Source organism: Papilio polytes, unplaced genomic scaffold (genome assembly GCF_000836215.1).
Source record: "Papilio polytes unplaced genomic scaffold, Ppol_1.0 DF824158.1, whole genome shotgun sequence".
Lineage (NCBI taxonomy): Eukaryota > Metazoa > Arthropoda > Insecta > Lepidoptera > Papilionidae > Papilio > Papilio polytes.
In genome coordinates this window covers 1,560,309-1,574,145 of record NW_013525046.1, presented here as the reverse complement: position 1 = coordinate 1,574,145, position 13,837 = coordinate 1,560,309, and the positions used below count along the sequence as shown (strand labels likewise).

Genomic DNA, 13,837 nt, shown 5'->3' with positions numbered 1-13,837 from the left:
ACAATTAGAACATAGTGGTGCTGTATTCTTTATGTAACATTTAATCAACTCTCAAGACTTAAGATAGTTAAAATAATTTGGAAAGAAGACGGACACATAAATAGTTTATATGAAATAATGCTAAGCAACAGTAGAATTCTTTAAGAATTTGTCACAGAGATATAATATTATTGGGTCGTGCATTATCGGGCCGTACATTATTTGTACGGCCCGATAATGTACGGCCCAATAATGCACGACCCAATAATTCGTGTACATACTTTTTATGGGACACGGATTATTGGCCCGTACCGATAATGTACGGCCCGATAATGTACAGCCCAATAATGCACGGCCCGATAATTCGTGTACTAAAATCCTTTGTTTGTACACGGATTATTGGGCCGTGCATTATTGGGTCGTGCATTATCGTGGCTGTACATTATTGCCTCCCCAGTGATCATATGTCAATGTCGCATGCCATGCACCAGTGTTACCAACTAGAATCATGTTGCAACTATTTTACGAAAATGAAAACATTTAATTAATATGCATTTTTAAGCTTTTTTTTAATACTTCTAAGTGTTATCTTTCAGAGAAATAAAATCATGTTCTACCTCTACTTATTTCTTAAGCGTTTATGGACAAGGTTTTCTGAAGTATTTCCTGATTCAATTCCTTCAAACAATCAAATCTTTTTTGAAATTCGTTATTAGTTCGATGTTGAGATACCTATGCTTTCTATTTACTTCGATTCTTTTCTTTCTATCTTACTAGGCTTTCTAATATTATAAATGCGAAAGTTTAGATGGATGGCTGGATAGTTTGTTAGAGTTTGTGGTCTAAACTGCTCTAAACTGCTAAATGGATCTCGATGAAAGGCATATAATAGATGTGGACGATATTCTGGAAGGACACATAGGCTACATATTTTTTTCTTTACAATACCAAGCGGACGTAGTCGCGGGTGAACGTTAGTCTAATATATTTAAATCATAATTTCAGATTTGAGTCACAAATACGTTAATTTATTATTTTCCAGCTTGAGATTCTTTGAAAGCTCTTTTTTATCTACAACGAAATTGACAGTCTATGAAGTTGACAAATATGACAGATTTTAAAAATGAACGATGTCACAACAATTACCCAATAAACAAACTCAAAATAAATGTGAATCAGGGGTAGGACAGAAAAAAGCGCGAAGAAAACGTAAGAAAAAATCCAGTGGTAACCAAAAAGCAGTACGCAAAGACACTAGGAAAAAGAATTCTAAGTTATCCATATCAATGAGTTTATGGGCGGAAAATTTTGCTGTGGCCACAACATGGCAATTGAAACACCAGCTAGCATACTGGAAAGCAAAGGCTATTGGTTTAGAGTACGAGAACAAACTTTTACATGATATTATACGGAAAAATCATTTTGTAGATGATGATTGTGTTAATTCTGATGTAGACACGAATGAGTTTTCAGAAAACGAGGAATCAGTTGATAACGACGACAGAGAAATAGAAAATTTTAAAGAATGTGCTGATGAAATGGATTTTGAAGTTAGTGAGGAATTTATACAGTTTTTGGCGGCAAATGCTAAATATAAAGAAGATGCTAAAAGGGAAAGGGAACTTTTAAAAGCGAAACATGAACAGGAAGAGTTAAATGTAATTCAAGAAAAATTGGAGACCTCTGAGGAGAAGGAACAAAGATTAAAAGAGTTGTATGGAAGTCGCTGGCAAAGAATATCTGCTATAGAAGTCGCGATGCAATCACAATTTATTAATGAAACTGACAAAGATCAACCAATGTATTGGCCTAATATACCATTTAATTTTGAATTTAATGGTGATTAAGTGATTATTATGAGTATTGACTTGTGGATTGTTTTAACACATTAAATGCTGCTATGCTTTTTAAATATGAAATGAATTCTCAGTCGGCAGCACTGAATTTTAATTTTATTACAATTTTCTACTTCAATAAAATATAAAAGCATTTTTCAAATTGTTTTTATGTCACCTTGTTTCACATGCAATGTAAAACTAATATATGTAGAATTATCAAAATTGCAATAAATATAAATAGATTTGAAGCCAATTACAATTTATCTTTACCAATAAGTAAATTTCTATTATAAAAGTCAATTTACTAATATTACCTCTGTTATGTCCTGTGGGGCCAATTGGTCGTAACAATTGGCCCGATGGGTTTTTATTTTGGGCTTATTGATTTCTGTATTTGATCGGCCTAATGGGAAACATACTTAATCTCTGAAAACTAAATCTTCATTATTCCACTGACTTATACTTGAGATTGTAGGTTATGCTATATTTAAGATTAGTGTCAAGCAATTTTAGTATTGTATATAGAAATGAAGTGTTAAATGCATTTAAAATTGTAATATAGAAATGTCTGAATCTAAAAATTTAAAATATCCTACTAATATTATTGAAAGTTAAGATGGATGGATGGATGTTTGTTAGTTAGTAGCCTAAACTGCTGAACGAATCTCCATGAAATTTGGCATAGATGTAGATAATAGTCTGAAAAAAAACAGGCTTTTCACTTGTTTTTTTTATTCCACGCGTATGAAGTCGCGGGCGACAACTAGTATAGGAATATATCTGATAACATTCATCATTTATATTGAGACCGAATTTGACAAAAACCACTAGAGTGTGCAGAAAACACAAAATGTTTAGTATTTTAGAACATTTTACTAAAGTAATGTCAATTTGGTTACAATACTTACATTTTGTTTTTTTTTTAATCCAGTTTTAAGAATGCAGAAAAGAACTTATACAAACATTGTTTTCTGTGATCACAGAATATAAAAAGTATGAGATTGGGCAACCAACAAGAAAATAGACATGGGTAACTGAACTAGAGCGTCGGTGGCTCAGTGGTTGGAGCATTTGACTGTAATCAACAGGTCTTGGGTTCGAATCCCGCCATATACTAATGTGATTTTCGATTTTTCGAATTTCGTATTATGAACATATTAGGTCCATACCCGACTTTTTACGGTGAAGGAAAACATCATGATGCAACCTGCCCATATTTGCGAAGAAATTCTAAGGGCCCTCGTCATTAGGTGGGTCCGGGCCTCTTAGTAGGGACGTATAGTGATGATGAACTGAAGTAAAATGGATACCTGCAGATCAGCTCATCATTCACTTGAACCAGATCGGTGAACGTACTTACAGTTAAATTTGTACCTACTCAGAGGAATGCTTTGCGTAAGTGATCTACTAGGCAGTTCGCTGCTCGTCGGCTCTTAGTTATAGTTAGCTATAATAGTTGAGCCACAGCTCAATAGTCCAAGGGTGAGAGCTGATATTTTGAATCCGTTCAGGGCTAATTTACTTACGTATACAAACAGAAACATACTCCATTTATGTAAAAAGTGTATAGCATCTGTACATAAATGTATCTATAACGAGCGTCAGTAGTTCTGTGGTGAAACACTAGACTTGTAAATTTCAGATTCCGATAAAACACTCACGATGTATAGCCGAGGAAGTTAATTTCATACCCTTATAAAGTCATTTGATATTATGCAAGTAGGTTAAAACTTAAAACAAGTGATAGTGACATTGGAGTTTATCAAATAATTATGGGGAAAGCTAAAACTAGATGTAATATTATAAAGACAGCATATTTTTCCCGATCACAATAGAGAACTGTGATTGTAAATTAAATTGAAGCCACGTTGCATCGCGATTGCGGACAACAATGTAAGTGCTTGCACGCGCGGGCGCAGCCGCATGTTTGCTCCTTTTGCAATATCTTCATCATTTAGAGTAAGGTGCCGTGTAAGTTTAGTACTTAAGTGTATGTATTGATGACATCTTGAATTGCACTTTGAACGTTTTCATGCTTGTTAAGCTTTTACTTGATGTTTAATTTTATTGTAATTTTTAAATAAAAATCAATGGCAGTATTTTATTGACTTATTTTATAAAAAAATATGTACGCAACCAATGTATGATCACAACTGTGGTGCGATTGTCGATTATTTCGCTGATACAACTGTTTAGTTGCACAACTAAAAATCGAGTAGTGTACGCACATCTATAGAAGCTGGTAGGAATCAAATCGCGACTAAACAGTTATGCGATAGTTTAGTGAAAGTGCACAGTCTTCAAATTTTAATATGGAATGTTTGAATGATTTTACGTTGTGTGTATTCGGACATTGTACGCGTTGAGATCTTTTAAATGTAGAGAATGAAGCCGTTGTTAGTTTAAAATAACACGTTCGATACATTGTCGACATTAATAATAATAATTATTATTAATAATAATTCATTTATTGACATTGTGAGATATGTATTAATAACATTTTCACATGCATAGTAATGTTATAAAGTTTTAAACACATGTTACTGTAAATGAATGTTTAAAAATAAACAAACGGAATATCATACGTGGAACGTGTGTAATATAATTGTCGTAGGCTTTATCTTTAATCATTGGCTCAACGGATCAGGCGTCCCTATCCAGAGGAGCTACGAAATTGGCGTTCAAACGGTATGCGAACGCCGAGCACAACCTGTTATGAGGGGGGAGCGTCTCGGGAGCGTGGGGGGCGGCGGGCGGCGGGCGCACTAGTGCCTTCGGTGTATCGGCCGCGACCGGCCGCTTTATCGCGACTTCAAACTTAAAGCACAAAAACACGTTTTCAACAAAAGTGTTAACTTAAAAGTGTCGACATTATTAACATAACGTAAACCGTGTATTCGGATTGCAGTGAAGTGTTAATAACAAAGTTATTGCAATCATTTGTGCATTAGTGTTCTCGTATCGGGCTATTTCCGAAAAAAAAGTTGAGATAAAAAGAGGAATTGATTATGTTCGTGAACGAAACAGTGTTGTGTTGAGGATTCTGGAGGTTGGTTCACTTTTGATGTTACGATTGGGCTGGGCGCGAGCTTAGCGGGAAAGCTGGTGTTGCTAAAGCTCGGCTAAGTTAAGGCATCGAGTTTCTCAACGTCGCCTCGATTCTCGTTTCATTATACACCTGTGTTACAATATAGAATCGAACTTGATTTATACTTTAATCCGTGATGTTAATTGAAGTGGTAGAAAATGTTAAAACCTCCCGTTATTTAAATAAAAAGTGACATGTTTAACATAATTAAAAGCATTTAAACTTGTAATCAAAGGTGGTATAAATATTTTTACGTTAAGAGTTTGAAAAACATTGTACGCGTTGAAATCTTTTGCTTGTAGAGAATTAAGTCGTCTGAGGACGAAAGTCTGTTATTGAATCCAAGGATTAATCATTTTGTTACAAACCAAGCGGTGATTGTGTTGACATAAATTAGATAACAACGTACATGATACCATCTTCTAAGTGTATTTACTTTAATGTGAAAATATTGAAAGATGAATACGAGATCAACTTCGAAGAAAATGTTGAGTAAAATAAAAAATTAACATAGTCTGTAGTAATCTTCACATTTCTTAAAACCCGTCGGGTGTGAGCTTTTAGGTTTTAAAGAGCTTTTAATCAATGCGGTAAATTTACTAGAAGTAAAGACAAGTTAGCTAATACAATCAGCATTACAATACACAATAGTGATTCGTTTGAGAATATCTCCCCTAAGTTATCTATTCATGCATCATTACGTAGAATCGTTGACAAGAAAATCATTTGAAGAAACACTGAACAAAAACCACTAAGAGCGGGCAACGGGAATCGAACCGAGGATAGTTTCGAACCGCACAATATAATGGAGAATGCGTTATAACAATTTAAAGATAGAGAACAATCGGATAGGCGGTGAACACGGCTGAGAAACAACAGATATATTAAAATATATGCGTTTCTAGCCCATTATTTCTTACATATTATTAAAGATTATCTTTTACTCTCATGTGCGCGGGATTAAAAAAATCTTGTAATATTCTAGCGTATGATTCTCGATAATGATGTTATGGCAAATTTTTTTTCGATATCGGTCCAGTTGTTTGAAAATCTTATAAGTTTTAGTGAAAATGTAGATTTACAAACATTCTCAGAAAGGGTTAAGGTCATCCATCCGTTCATCTAAACTTTCGCATTTATAATGTTACTTTACTAGTTGTAGTTACGGTATTATTTACCGTTATATTAATTGGCTTTATAACAAAATTAATGACATATTTCTATATTAAGATTATTTAATAATGTTACTTTACATATGAGAGGAAACATCAATTACAAACGACATTATGTCAAGTTAAACATAACATAGACTAGCTGTTCCCGTGCGGCTTCATCCGCATGAAATTAAAAAACTTTATTTCATTGTTTACATTTGTTAAATTATCAATTGCAAATATCAAAATGATGTGAAATGATGAAACCATGGCAATCTTTCTTGATGTTGGCAGCTTGTAGCTTATGGTCTCTTTCCAACGTAAAGGTTTTTTCTCCAATTTATTGATCCCTTAAGTTTAATAGCCTGAAAATATACAGCCTAAACCAGTTCGTAAGTGTAGGGCTTTTTATTAAAAATGATTATTCAAATATATGTTGTAATAGCTGACATCTTACGCTACAAAGTAGCGTGTGTTTACGCTTTATTATAATAGTATAGATATAAAAGAATAGATATAATAATATATAATATATAGTACAGAAGACTTAAAACATACAGGTCAGTGAAAACATTATTCAGTGAGAAATATAGACAATTTTCAATTCATGTTCTAGTTTCAAAGTTTAAATTTCTGTATTATGTTTCTTAAAAAGTTTTATAATTTAACATTTCCAGTACAGTTTGCACAAATAAATACGATAAATAAAGTGCAAGAGTTATTGATTCTAAAATACACAATAATTTTTGAACTGTTGATGTTAACAGGGAAATTATTTTTATGAGAAAAGTAATTTAAAGGTCGATTTTTTACGTGTCGTGTTATTTTGTTAAAACATAAAATCGTCATTCCGTCGTGTCGTGTTAGTTTGTTGTTGTGAATAAATCGCGATAAGAGTACAAAATAAATCGTTTTCGTGTTTTTTGGTGGTTTTGTTTACTTTTGTGGAGATAAAAAAATAATTTATAATAATACTGTATTTTTCAATTGTAATGTATTTTTAATACAAGGTAAATTTAATTAATTTTCAATTGACAGAGTCTCGTAGTCGTAGATTTGTTTATTTGTATGTATTGAAGTAACTCAAAAACTACTGAACCGATTTAAAAAATTCTATCACCAATTAAAAGCTGTGTTAACACTTAGTGACGTAGTTTAGTAGTTTTTTTATTACCTTTTTTAATTCCAAGGGGAATATTCGCGAACAAATTTAGTTATTAAGATATAGTGAGAGTTTATTACGTAACTGAATTTTCGACACACCATAAAGATCTGTAACACGATTATCGAACAAAATGGATTACTTACAAGTGTACATAAATCTCGAGTTAAATCGATTGTAAATGTAACTAACACGAATATAAATCGATCCTTAAATTCTTTCGAATTAAGAATAAAATAAATCGACTGACGAAATTTATTTCACGTGTAAACGTTGGCCGGTAATAAAAATAAGAAGGAAAGTTAAATAAAATCGGCGCGCTGAGGCCCACGCAGATTATAAAATTTTAGTATGTTAATACAGTTTTTAAGTATTTTTTTAAAACTTTAATAAGCAGTAAACGTTAATTTCACATTAAGAGGGCTAATGCTCTATTTTGCGTTTTTAGACATTTTTAATTTAATAAGATTTTCTTGTTAATTCTTTGAAATGTGAACATAATTATTTTTTTATTGTTTTTATTTATAAAAAAAAATAACTCTCCTTTTACACTTATGACTTGAGTTTATTATTTTTACCCCTTGTTTAATTAAATTTGACATGACATAAATAACATTTACTATTTTAGTGTAGATATCTTGTAAGAAAACTAAAAGTGGCCCTTAGTGTCCGGTTAACGATAGATAAGGGTTCTAATTTTTATAAATGTTCATAATGATTGTTTACCACCCATCGCGACCCGTCTTAATACGAAGTACGAATCATCGATCGATAACAATCATATTCAATGCAAAACAGCCTTAGTCCTGTATAAGTGGGCAAAGTTGCCTCTAAAGTGCTTATTGTTTGCCTTATGTACTTTGAACGCGAAATTGAACATTGTCCGCCTGTGAACTTTTTTATTGTCGAATGATTACATTTATAAGTGGTTTATTTTGCGATTACTTATCATAATCATATTCTGTGAATCTTCAAATTTACCATTTACTAATTTAGTGTGTTTGTCACCTCTATGTTAGTAATTAAAGAATGTAGAACAATTGTTACAAAGAGGTGCTACAGATATAGGAAGCTAGCTCTTGTTTAAAGTATTTGACCGACTTCCCAAATGAAGGAGGTACTCAATTCTGTATGTTTTTATATGTTAAGTGTGACATAATTTTTTTCAAATATATTGATGCTTTTCCAATTTAATTTAACATAAGGATTATTTAATCTTACTGATTTTATAACTTTATTTATTTTATTTTATTATATTTAAATAGATTGATGGATGTTTGTTACTTCATATCTCTTACGGCTTCATGGATCTTACTGAAATTTAGCATACATGTAAAGCACAGTCTGCAAGAATATATACCTATATTTTTAAATACGTTTTGTTTAATTCTGCGCGGACGGAGTCGGGGTCGACAACTTATTAAATATTTTAGATTTTTTTATTATCCAATTATAAGTATAGTTTATGATAAGAAGGTTTTTTTTTTTATAATAATAAACAGATTTGTAAATAATGTTTAGCAAATTACCATTACCTTAAAAATCGGTTAGTCGATGTGATATCCGACATTTCTGACGATAATTAGTTAAGAAGGCTTTTTTAAATTTTGACGCACCTTAAGAAATCGGATACTTCGGTCGGACCTTTAGTCTTTCGGTTTGGCTTTCCTACATTAGGTTACGGCCGTTCAAAGGGCAACGGTTTTTTAATTTCCTTAAAAGATTTTTTGCGAATTGAATGGAGTTAAAATTTGTAAATAATTATTACAACTTTACAGGTTAGTATAATTATTATAGTAGTATAGTTAATGTTAATAACAATCTTGCCCTTTCCAACAAGTCTAAGCAAATATGGAGTCATATATCATACATAAATATTATAAATGCGAAAGTTACGATGGATGGATAGCTGTTTGTAGCCTAAACGGCTGAACGGATATCTATGAAATTTGGCACAGGTTTAGAGCATAGTCTGGAAGAACACATAGGCTACTTTTTATCCCGAGAATAGTTACGGTTCCCGTGGGATTAATTAATTTGGTTTTTTCAATGTTTACTCGATCACTCTGCAACGGTTCAACATATCTTATTGAAATTTGGCACAGATATAAAAAAAAAGTCTGGAGCACACATGGGATAAGGTTCATCCCAGAGAAATGTCCGGTTCCCGAGAGACACGTAGCTGTTTGTTATTTAAATAGTTTGTCGTTTTTCTAATGTCACGCGGACAAAGTCGCGGGCAACAGCTAGTAGTAAATAAATTAATGGTTGAGTCAACTGCCTCCTACAATTTGCAATAATTTGTTACATAAATTATGTAAGCCTTTATTAAAGCTGTATCAATCAAAAGTAGCTTATAACTTACTAATGTTATAAATGCAAAAGATTAGATGGATGGATGTTTGTTAGAAGCTATCTCCTAAACGGCGGAACGGATCTCTATAAAAATCGCTATATCTACATATATCTATACTATATTTTATAAAGAAGAAAGATGTATTTTTGTATGTATTGAAATAACTCAAAAACTAATGAGCGATTTTAAAAATTCTTTCACGGTTAGAAAGATAATTTATCTGTGAGTAAAATAGGCTATTTTTTTATTTCATGCAGGCGAAGTCGCGAGCAACAGCTAGTATAAGATAAAACTACAAGATATAAACTCAAAAAGATGTTAGAAACTTTGCCACTATTTGGATTTAATAAATTTTATACTACACACTGTTTAAAATTTTAATTAATAATTTACGGGGTTAATTTAAATCAACTTTGTATAGTATTTTACCTCATTATCTAAGAACCATTTATCTTTTAAAGTATTTTAATAATTTCTTACTTTTTATGCGAATGATAAATGCCTATTACGATTTAACAGATCCTAATATTTATGTTAGGAACGTAGAGGTGGTCGGCCATTTTGTTTTTTGATATATTGTATGTCGGGCTTGTTTAATTTTTGATAATTAACGGATTTTGAAGACAAATGCCTTCACTTATATGTCGATGATTGAATAAATTAGTATTTCTATGAATTATGAATTTTAATTAGGTTATATCTTTAAGGAATACAAAAAAACCTTTTTTTAAGACATTTCTTTCGTAATCTCACTATTTTAATGTTTTTTTTTAAATAAAATAATTATGCTAATACTAAAAACGTTGATTTAAAAAAAAACACACTTCAGTGGCTTTTTTTCACTTTTTTCAATAAAACCACAACGAAATATTTTTTATTTTATTTTGGGACGAAATCGCAACGCTACTATTATGTAACATAGAGCTGTAATTTAGGTAACATAAAATGCTAATCCATATGTAAAATGATCACGACCGGTCTAACGATGACAGCTCTATGAATTATGTCGAACTAATCAGCGACGGTATTTCCTTTTGAATTAACTATAAAATTTCCTTAATATCGTAAAATATTACTAAAAAACAAAAGCCTTAATTCTATTTCAAATATTTTATTGATTTGTTAAGTTTTTGAAAGAATAGTTGTTAAAGCAATTTATTAATTTATGTCAACATTTTTTTAATCTTTGGAATACAATGATTTGAACAATTTTACAATAATCTAATACTAAGAGCGGACACCTTTGAGTTTATAATGGACATGCGTATACTACTCGATTTTTAGATGTAACCTCAACATAGGCTGCGAAACAAACGACAATCGACAGTCGCACGACAGTTGTACGATAGTTTAGTCAAAGGTGCGGCTTAGTGTTTTGTAAATTTTAATTATTATCTCTGTTACGTTTACTTTTACTAGGGGGTCGTCCATTATTTAAACTTAGAACAATTTCTAGTCAAAAATGTTTTTAGATTTTCACTAACAAATACGTTCATGCAATACTTATCCACATAAGCCTGTCCCACCACTAGCTGATAGGCTCAGTTAGCTTAAAAATGATGTCACTATCATAAGGAAACAAAATCCGATATTTCCAACACATATTTTACACGTTGGATTGCTATCAGACAATTTACAATTTGGAGGGACAGGCCCTAAATATGTTAAAAATCGCTTTTATCTGTTTACAGAATTTACTTGAAAAAGGTTACAATTTACTTATTAATAAAAACATATGTTCTTACTGTTATTTATCTATACTATTATAATAAAGCGTAAACACACACTTCTTTGTTGCCTAAGATGTCAGCAATTGCAGGATATTTTTGAATAATTCGCTTTTTAATAAAGAGCCCTACACTTACGTCACGCTTTAGGCTATCTATTTTCACGCCATTAAATTTAGGGTGTAAATATTTTGGATAAAATCCCTAATATGGGAAAGAGACCATAAGTTGCTGCCAACATCAAGAAAGCAATTGTAATATCATGTAATTTTAACATTTGCTATTTATAATTTGACAAATGTGAACAATGAAATAAAATTTTCATAATTTAGTGCGGCTGAAGCCGCACGAAATCTGTTCCAAAGCAAATTATTCAAGTTGTTTTGATACTGATCTTTCTGTAGTAGAAATCTAATGTAAAACAAATATGAAAGTAACTAGAAACTTGATTAGAAAATAAAGTTGATTAGAAAAACAAAACAAAACGTTAATAATGTTTATTTTGTCGACAATGAATCAAATTGTTAATTAACACTCTCACTAACAAGACTCGATTTATAATTACATTGTAGCGATATCGTTATTAAAGAGTTGACCTGGTTACGACACTCAATTGTTTTTTATACTATTTTTATTTGCAAAAACTAATCATACTTCATACTAATATAAATGCGAAAGTTTAGATGGATGGTATGTAAGAGTTTGTAGCCTAAACAGCTGAACGGATCTAGATGAAATTTGGCATAGATGTAGAGCATAGTCTGGAAGAACACATAGGCTACTTACTTTTGTTTTTTTTCCACACGGGCGAACGCCAATTAGAGATAATAAAACAGTGTTACAGCGCGCGAACCTTTGACTAAACTATCGCATAACTGTTTAGTCGCGCTTTGATTCCTATAAGCTTATAGAGATGGGCAAACTACTCGAGTTTTAGCCGTGGAACTAATCAGTTGAATTGGCAGCGAAACAATTGACAATACTTTAGTCAAAGACGGCTTATTGATTAGTAGTCAGACTTAAATCTCGAAGGATTTAAGTCATTTTTTTAATAACTAGCTTTCGCCCTTCTTCCAGACTAATTTCATCGACATCCATTAATCGGAGCTATGTAATAACAAACATCGAAACATTCGCATTTACAGTATTAAGACCACTGCATATATTGATGTTCGTTTGTTTTCTATAAATCAATGAATACAAAAAAATATTTACAACTTTCAATTGTGGTTATGTTTTATTATTATTAAGTTTGTCAGCAACTCTTACGTGACATAATTAATTTCTTCTTAACAACTAAGCTAAGTCTTCCGTGACACGTTTAGTTGCATTACATCTTATCTGACTAACACATCCTGTTTATCGAATGCGTTTCAGATATTTCGCAACTCACCACTTAGATGTTTAAAATAAATAAATGAATAAAGACGGGCAGCAGCACAAACTGACAAGGGTTCAAGATATGCTAATATTTTTGTCCATTTCGGATCAGAGTAATGAGAAAGGATATGGTTCGTGTACGATGTGTCTTGTTAATAATAAATTAATAATTTGTTAATGCTTTTGTTTTGTAAATTTGTTCTTAGAAGTAACAAACAATATTTTTTTAATGTAATTAAATTATTTATGATTGAAATTGAGTCATTCTAAAATAAACTGCGGTGAATTACAGTACAAATGAATAAAAATAATTGATCATTTTAACTTTTTAAAACATTATAATTTAAATTAGACATGTTAAATCTTTTAGAGGTTACATCAGAGTTCTAGAAGGATTAACGTTAACACTTCTTATGCTAAAATATAAACGATAAATAAATTATTTACGCAACGATACATCACTACGGAGTAGAGATGTAAAAGTCCGCACTTACACTGTTTTTTTATAATAATTTACGTAACACAAGAAAGTAAAAGCGTTTAATGTTTTCACCTACAACAGGTACAACTTGATTGAGCTTTAACTTGTTGAAGCGGTATTTTACAAGTAAAGTATTTTATACATAGTTACATCGACATAAATATTTTACTCGCCTTTAACAATAGATGGCGTTGTGCTTAAAATGATGTTATTGTTACAAAATAAGACATTAACTACGTCGACGATCTGGTGATAGCCACCGTAGCCTATTTAGGCACTATCTTATGTGATAAGAATCGAATATAGAGTAATTTAGGGTGGGGTCCGTTGAACAAATTAGTTGTTGCGCATAAATGTCTTTTAACCAAATGTTTACAGCACAGTTAAATGTAAATTCGTGAAATAATGATGTTGTATCTTTTAACTGGATCAGAATAGTTAAGTTGGTAACTGTTTAACTACCTACAAACGTTATTCACTTACGTTGAATTTCTTAAAATATAAGCTTCCTTATAGTTGGCTATAAAGGTGTTTTTTTTTCCAGGTGTGAGTGAGGATGTGCGAGCGGTGAAAAGAACAAACGCGCCATGTTGCGCGTGATCACCTTGCTAGTTGTGGCCGCGGCCGCCGAGCACGTCCGAGAGTTCACGGTGCGAGAGAATGCGCGCGCGG

The 13,837-nt window shown here is 31.8% G+C and overlaps 1 protein-coding gene across 1 annotated transcript; it reads left to right on the top strand.

The window, feature by feature from the left end:
- The first annotated feature begins 1,109 nt into the window (after positions 1 to 1,109).
- Positions 1,110 to 1,826, top strand: LOC106111498 (gem-associated protein 8-like). Its single transcript, XM_013293616.1, has one exon. It carries the CDS (start codon positions 1,110 to 1,112, stop codon positions 1,824 to 1,826), a length of 717 nt encoding a protein of 238 aa, XP_013149070.1.
- The last annotated feature ends 12,011 nt before the right edge of the window (positions 1,827 to 13,837 follow it).

What these genes read in the sequence shown, in the direction of transcription:
- LOC106111498 (XM_013293616.1), top strand. Translation starts at nt 1,110, where the DNA reads ATGTCACAACAATTACCCAATAAACAAACTCAAAATAAATGTGAATCA.